Genomic DNA, 8,326 nt, shown 5'->3' on the forward strand with positions numbered 1-8,326 from the left:
TTGGAAACTAAAAATAGAGGGTATCTTTTGCCTAAGACAGAGAATGGCATGAAAACAGCAAAGAGAGATATTACCTGTGTCTATTACAAATTTCCACTTTATCCAAAGTGTAACGACAAAAGAAACATTACCAACATTCCTTGTCTGGAAACTATCATTTCAGAAACATAGTTGTTATAAAGAAACAACTATAGCAAATGAAGTGACAACACTTTGAAACATTTGGACAATTCTCAAGGGTACTATGTCAATGGGGATCATAGTTTGGCAAAGAAATACATATTGGGTTTTTTTTTTTTAAGGTGGATTCCAACCATCAAGGAACATTTTTTTTGATAAGAGGATTTCATTGAATTTCATGCTGATGGTTAATCTAAATGGAATTCACAAAATAAAGGATTTCTGGTATTCAAATTGTACACATATATGAGACGAATAAATGTTTTGCATCACGAAGTGATGCACAGAGGCTTCAAAACAAAGGTTAGAAACTGTTTAAAGGAAAAATAACCCATGGACATCATCATTATTATTATTAGAGACAGAGTCTCGCTCTGCCACCAGGCTTGGTGTGCACAGCTCACTGCAGCCTCGATTCACCCCGTTAAAGCAATCCTTCTGCCTCAACCTCCCAAGTAGCTGGGACTACAGGTTTGTGCCACCAAGACTGGCTAATTTTTTTTATTTTTAGTAAAGACGAGGCCTCACTATGTTGCCCAGGATGGTCTCGAACTCCTGAGCTCAAGCAATCCTCCCACCTTGGCCTCCCCAAGTGATGGGATTACAGGCATGAGCCATCATGCCCAATGCATAACTTTGCTTTCTCATAGAGCTGTTTTAAGATCCAAATGAGATGTTATTAATATATATAAGAATTATATATAAAGAGTAATGCTCTATGCAAATGTATAGTATTTTCTTATATAGGTGGAGCATCCCAAATCCAAGAATCCCAACTCCGAAATGCTCCAAAATCTGAAACTCTTGAGCACCAACATGATACTCACAAGAATGCTCATTGGAGCATTATGGATTTCAGATTTTTGATTACGGATGCTCAACCGGTTAAGTATAATGCAAGTATTCCAAAGAGATATTCAACCTGTATATCTCCTTGCTGAAATTATTAAATACCACCATAACAACTAGTTTAATGTAACAACTACTTTAAAATAAAAAAGAAGCAAACACTACAAGATTCCCACCCAACTATCAAATGCTATGTCAGCTAAAGGATAAGAAAAAACTCCTTTAAGCATCAAGAAAAAAGATGAAGACTTGCAACAAATGACTTAATTAGTCATTTATTTAACTCATTTCAAGCCCTGCCCCTTTTCAAACTGTTTAATCCTATTCTTTTCTGTTAGAGCCTGTAATTTCCAAAACACCAGCATTTAGATATCTTCAGAAGCTATTTTCACACAGTATTCCTAGAGATAAAATGATGAAAAAATCAAAGTATCCAAGGAAGGCACCACAATGCACATTCCTGATTTTAAAACTGTTTCAAATTTTTTTCTAAAACCTTACACAGCAGCCTGAATATAACCACTATTCAGTGAATGTTTGCTGAACTGCGAATGTTTGCTAAACTCTATTTTGCTTTTTGACAGATGAGAGAAGGCACTGTCTTTATACCAAAAAGAATCCACATTTCAGCACTGTGCAGCAGAAATGCTTTGTCAAGCATATTTTCTCAATTCTGTCCAGAAGACTCCTACTGAAAAGTTGGCTGCATATTGCAGTATATTTAACTGGGTGCTCTGAATTGCTCACTATACTTACAGAGGGAATGCACTTGTCGCCTCTCTGCAGTGAGTACACAGAGATAAAAATGAATTAATTGAAATACATTTATTTAGCATGCAAAAACCAATTACTAACTCAAATTATGGATATTAAAACATCCACAGGAAACAAAATCCTAGAAGTGAATTATTACTTAAGAATTACCTTTAGGCTGGGTGCAGTGGCTCATGCCTGTAGTCCCAACACTGTGGGAGGGTGAGGAGGGTGGATCACCTGAGGTCAGGGGTTTGAGACCGGCCTGGCCAACATGGTGAAACCCCATCTCTACTAAAAATACAAAAATTAGCTGGGCATGGCACACGCCTATAATCTTAACTCCTTGAGAGACTGAGGCAGGAGAATCTCTTGGACCCGGGAGGCGGAGGATGCAGTGAACTGAGATCGCACACTGCACTCCAGCCTAGGTGACAGAATGATACTCCGTCTCAAAAAAAAAAAAAAATTACCGCTAAAAACTATAAAATCTAAATTATAATTAAAGACTTTAATGTAAATAGTATAAAATAAGTCTTTTTCATTTATCTTTGCTTGCCCTCTAATTATAGTTTACAAAATCAAATAACTGTCACATCATAACCCCAATTCAACAAATGAAGTTCATTTCTCATTTCTTCTAAAAGTAGTATCCAGCCTTCCCAGTTCCACAAGTAGATAATGTTCTTCTTAAACAAAGAGTTCCTTTTTCTTTTACATTTAACATATTTCTTTATTGATTATATCATATCTAAAATTTCAATCACCTAGTTCTTAAAAGACATTTAAATCTTTTCTCATTTTAATGCTTATTAAATGGGGAACACTGATAGTACTATTTACGGAGTGCAGAAAACTTTGAAAAATAACTTATTATTCTCAAACAATTCCTACTCACATCTCAGATTAACAATAGAAGATTCTTTGTGGAATTAATATTTTTATAATTTTAAGAAAAGTTTAGCAATAACTTAAGAAGGGTTTAGCAATAAAAAACACTAATTAAAAGTTGAATATTAAGTAACATTTTTTAATTAAGCAAACTCCCAATTTCAACAGTCATATAATTATAAAGTCAATACCAAAATAATTTTTAAATTATGACTATAGATCTTTAGACATTATTTTGGGAAGAAAGTCTTGGAAAATGAGAACATATGGTCAAATCCAGTGCTAATTTCTTCAATACCAAGAAGGGTAATTACCAATCTTTTCACTGAAACAATTTAACATGTTTGATTTTACAAATCCAGATTTTCATAACTTATATTAATTTTTTAAAATTAAATTCAAATCACTTAAAACTAACTTTAAGCATTTTTACAAGATTTCACCACACCCTTTGAGTTTACATGGCTGAATCCCAGAGAGCTTGAAAGCTGAGGCATTTTCTGATTACTTTGGCTTTCCATAAAGAATAAGCATTATACCAACAGACAATTCCACAGCTCACAAAAACACTGGAGTCAGGAAATTTATATTAAATGACAGCTTAGTATGCTATTGCACATAATTACATGAAAGTCTTCATTCATGCGTACATTCAATAAACATTTACTGAGCCACCTGCCTTTTATCAGCCACTGCCCTTGAGAAGTTCATTATCTAAAGAACAATGATAAGTCATGTAATTACACATATTTTAGTATAACATGTAAGGTGATACAATGTGACATATACAAATTCCTCTGACCTACTCATTCTGATATATATATAACCTAGAACCCTGCTAACTAAAGTGTGGTCCATAAACCACCAGAATTGGCAACCCCCAGCAGCTAGTCAGAAACAGAGACTCTCAAGTTCCACCTCAAAATATACTGAATCACAATCACAGTTACCTGGAGAGCATTTTAACAAGCTCCCCAGATAATTCCAATGTACGTTTAAATTTTGAGAAGCACTGAACTAGAACATAACTTAAAATCAGCAAAAACAATGTCATAGAGTCCACATACTTTTAAGATCTTCAAGGTCCATCCTGAGCCTTTTTAAGAATGTATACACAATTTCAACAAGTTCAATGGCTTAGTTTCACAGACTAGGAACAAATTGAGAGATACCACTGACAACAAAAAAAGAAAATAGGAAAAACTTATAAAAAGCAATCTCAAAAAGAGATGGCTGTGTCACTTAACATAGCAACAATTTGTCTAGATAGGCCCTAAAAGTCTCACCATATTACAATAACACAAAAGTAATCGATGTTCTCAAACATGCCTCCTGTATCTAGACCATAAATTCCCCAAGGACAGAGACCTAGTTTTATCCTTAAATTACACTTACATTTGTAAACTGAATGACTCAAGTCATTAAGATGAGTTTGAGCTAGGCAGTAAGATATATGATACATTTTAGAAAAAATTCCATCTGACAGAGTTAAAAGAAAGAGAGAGAGAGAGAGAAAGAGAGGGAGGGAGGGAGAGGGGAGAGAAAAACAGAGTAGAACACCCAGATGGATGGGGCACACCTGTAGTCCCCAGCTACTCAGGAGTATGAGGCCAGCCTGGGCGACACGGCAAGAACTCGTTTCTTAAACAAAACAAAAAAAGAGTAAAGCATCCCCATTCTATAACCCATTCACCAAGCACTCTAAGAACAGAGCCTTTACTGAACCTCTGGCTCCCAATCCCAAAGTCTTCCTGACTCTATTCAAATCCTCTTCTGGGGGGCTGATGAGAGTGCCAGGATAAAAAGGAGAAAGATTAGAAGAGGATGGAGGGAAAACAGAAATCACTGACCATGTTAGGGTTCCTCCATTCATGAAAATAAAACCAGCAAAAATACAAAGACACACCAAAGATACATCAATCCTACAAGAGAACAAATGCTATCTCTAGTAAACATTCACTCCATGTCCTCTGCCCATGTGAACCAGAGACATTCTCACAATCCCTCTAACCTAAGAACTCCCCAGAGGCACCTTAACTGTGGAAACATTTCCTCTCATGGTACTCAATGAGCTGGTTACCGCCAGTTTATGATACAATTCACCATTCCCAAACAGCAAAGTTCAGGCTATAACCAGCTAGGTCACTTTCTGAAAAGTGTTGTAATGTCTGTCACTGATTCTTAAAAGGTGCATTTAATTAGTTAAAAACTTTTTTTACTATTTTTCCAGATCTATTTTCCTTTTTTCTCCTGCCATTCTTGCAGGACACCAGAAGCAAAAAGACGTATTTTTCTGCAACTTCTCTCCAACCAGGTAGTTCTCATTCTTACTTTCAAAACAAATTAGTTGTCTTGTCTACGCCCTTGTTTATGCTGTTACTCCATTCAGAGGCCTTTCCCATCTCTTAATCTGATTCTGCACTAATATGTTAGCTCCAAGCCATGTGTGGATATTTAATATCTGAAATGTGGCTAGACCAAATTGAAATATAAGGTAGATGTAAAATGCACATTGGATTTTGAAGACTTGGCACAAAAAAAGATGTACAATTATCTAATTTTTAAACAATGATTACATGTTGAAATATGTTAAATAAAATAGATTATTAAAACTGATTTCACCTGTTTCTTTCTTTTTTTTTTTTTTGAGACCGAGCCTCACACTGTCGCTGGGCTGGAGAGTAGTGGCTCGATCTCGGCTCACTGCAACCTCTGCCTCCCGGGTTCAAGCGATTCTCCTGCCTCAGCCTCCCAAGTAGCTGGGATTACAGGCACGCGCCACCACGCCTGGCTAATTTTTGTATTTTTAGTAGAGACGGGGTTTCACCATGTTGGTCAGGCTGGTCTTGAACTCCTGACTTCAAGTGATCCGCCCACCTCGGCCTCCCAAAGTGCTGGGATTACAGGCGTGAGCCACCACGCCCAGACTTCTTTTTAGTTTTTAATGCTGCTACTACAGAATTTTAAATTACAATATGTGGCTTCTATTAGACAGCCCAGGGGTTTAAATCCTACTCATTCTTCAAAGCCTAATTGAAACACTGCTGCTTTCATTAAGCTTTCCCCCAGTGACTCCAACTGCCCCAGCCCCCACCGCCAACCTCTCGTAACACTTTGAATCACACTCACAAAGAATGAGATTTTACTTTGTTACACCTCCCCAACTCCAACATAAGCAAGTTGAAGAAAAAAAAGACTATATCTAGATCACCATGAAGTTTTCCTCTGACATCTTGGAGAGCCCAGCGCTACGGTAACTGTCAGGCCTCTGAGCCCAAGCCAAGCCATCGCATGCCCTGTGACTTGCACGTATACACCCAGATGGCCTGAAGTAACTGAAGATCCACGAAAGAAATAAAAATAGCCTTAACTGATGACATTCCACCATTGTGATTTGTTTCTGCCCCACCCTAACTGATCAATGTACTTTGTAATCTCACTCACCCTTAAGAAGGTACTTTGTAATCTCCCCCACCCTTAAGAAGGTTCTTTGTAATTCTCCCCACCCTTGAGAATGTACTTTGTGAGATCCACCCCTGCCCGCAAAACATTGCTCTTAACTTCACCGCCTATCCCAAAACCCGTAAGAACTAATGATAATCCACCACCCTTTGCTGACTCTTTTCGGACTCAGCCCACCTGCACCCAGGTGAAATAAACAGCCATGTTGCTCACACAGCGCCTGTTTGGTGGTCTCTTCACACGGAAGCGCATGAAAGTAATGTTTGATGTCTGCTAATGGAGAGCTGAATTTCTTAATTACTAATTATCTATCCCTTTTAACGATTTCCATTTTTTTCCTCTGAGATTAAAGTCGATGTCTATGAATGTCCTGTATTATTTTTAAAGTGCCCATGAGCTGTACACATACAATAAAACGAACAAGCAAATCCAAAACTAATACATGTGGTCAATACACTTAGATCAACTGTAAAACTTAGACAAGCCTCTAAAGGTCCCTTTTTAAAAAATGATGTTGTACAACCTAACAGTGTATTGTGAGATCAACTATTTCAAAAGTAGAAGCCTTTCCCAAAGATTAACACTGGGTAAGCAGTTTATCAAAGAATTATTGGCGGTCTTCCCCTACAATCCCGAGTATAAATCAGGTAAGCATGCAAAAGCTTGGGTGCAGTAAGAGCAAAGTCCCACACTGCATCCAAAGCTCAGAAATCGAGCTGTGAGAAATGTGGTAGTAGGGGAAAAGACGACTTGCGTGGAGACGAATGATGAAAACTGTTGGAATGCAAAACGAGATAACAGCCAGAATAAAAAAAGTATACCAACTACTTGGGAGGGATTCTCCTCGGGTCAACCTCTGAACCCTCAGGCGAAGGTCGCAGTGGTCATTTCAAAACGTCTTTTCTTCACATTGTATTTTAGTGTCTCAGATCTGCATCCAACAAACTTCCTTCTTCAGCCTACTCCAACTCCCACAGCCAGGGACTCCGGCCAAACCCAGCCCTGAAGCCACCCACTCCAGCACACTTTGGAGACTGACGGACGACACAGGAGGACCGTCCTGAGGCCCAGCATCTGGATGACACCCCTCTCCTTGGGAGTCCCGCCCCAGTCCCTTGGGCAGAACCAGGCAGGCAGGGGGCACCCAGCAGGCAGAGGGGGCGGGGCAAGGCACCGGACTTCGCCTAGGACCGGCCTCTCCGTTCCATGCCGACGCCAGACGGCTCCTCGGGGACCGGCAGCATGGTGAGAAGGAAGAATAAAGGGGCACTGGAAATTAGCCCCGGCTTTCACTCACCAGCCGTCGCCGCTCGACGTTGGCAGGGGCAGCACCTCTTCTCCTTCCGCCATTGCTGTTGACGTCCACGTCACTTTGCCGAAAAGTGGATCCGGCGCTGAGAACAACTCCGAGACTCAATGTCGTAAAAGGTCTTCGGAAGTCCAGCACTGAACTTCCCCAGAGGGGAAGAAAGAGGGAGGTGGCAAGGGACTGGAGGAACGCAACGTCACGGCGTCCCGAAGCCGAAAGGCAGCGTCTTGGGAGAGGAGACTTGGTGGAGGCAGCTGCCCCTCCAAAGACTACATGTCCCAAGATGCCACGGTGCCGCGGGCGGGGCGGGGCGGGGTAGGCGGAGCTCGGTGGGAGCCGTCCCAGTTGGAGGCCTTGTGTGACAACAGCGTCTCTTTTTAGCGTCCACTAATCGTCTTCATTACAGCTTGGCGTCGAAATTAACAGTTAGAATTTAGAGTCCTAACTATTGGAGAAAGCAAAGGAAATGGGGATTGACATAGGGAAGGCGGACGTAGGAGAAGAGCCACAGTTCAGTAATTTCCTGCTGTAGCAATTTAATTTGAAGAAAGAGTGGGACGTAAGGAAAGGGGCAGACCACCCCTATTTGTGAGGCCCCGTCAAAAGTATAAATGAAGGCCCACATACTTTTTGACTGAATATTTATAAGTTGTAAATCAAGCTAAATACTAAAAGAGATACGTTCTAGCCTCCTAACTTAAATGTATCTTCCTAACAGTCTGGAAGATCAAGTCCGAATTTAGAATTCTAGGACTGGAATTCCAGGCAAGGAGAGCTGCCAAAATCCTTCTCTACGCGTTCCACTTCCCCTTCACACCGCATGGGCGGTCACTTGGCCACCACCGGGGCCTTGGGATGAGCACACGCTCAGGAGAATGGACC

General features: G+C 40.2%; 1 protein-coding gene across 2 annotated transcripts in view; it reads right to left on the reverse strand.

The window, feature by feature from the left end:
• The window catches only part of TBC1D23 (TBC1 domain family member 23), a 63,636-nt gene extending 56,000 nt beyond the window's left edge, over nt 1–7,636 (reverse strand). The window contains exon 1 of one of the 2 annotated variants that reach the window (XM_003261732.4): nt 7,433–7,636. In XM_003261732.4, the coding sequence (XP_003261780.1) occupies nt 7,433–7,485 (53 nt within the window). In that variant the 5' untranslated portion in view covers nt 7,486–7,636. The remainder of the gene's footprint in view (nt 1–7,432) is intronic. The other variant, XM_030801921.1, reaches the window with a different exon arrangement.
• Nucleotides 7,637–8,326: the final 690 nt, after the last annotated feature.

Source organism: Nomascus leucogenys, chromosome 21 (assembly GCF_006542625.1).
Source record: "Nomascus leucogenys isolate Asia chromosome 21, Asia_NLE_v1, whole genome shotgun sequence".
Taxonomy (NCBI): Eukaryota; Metazoa; Chordata; class Mammalia; order Primates; family Hylobatidae; genus Nomascus; species Nomascus leucogenys.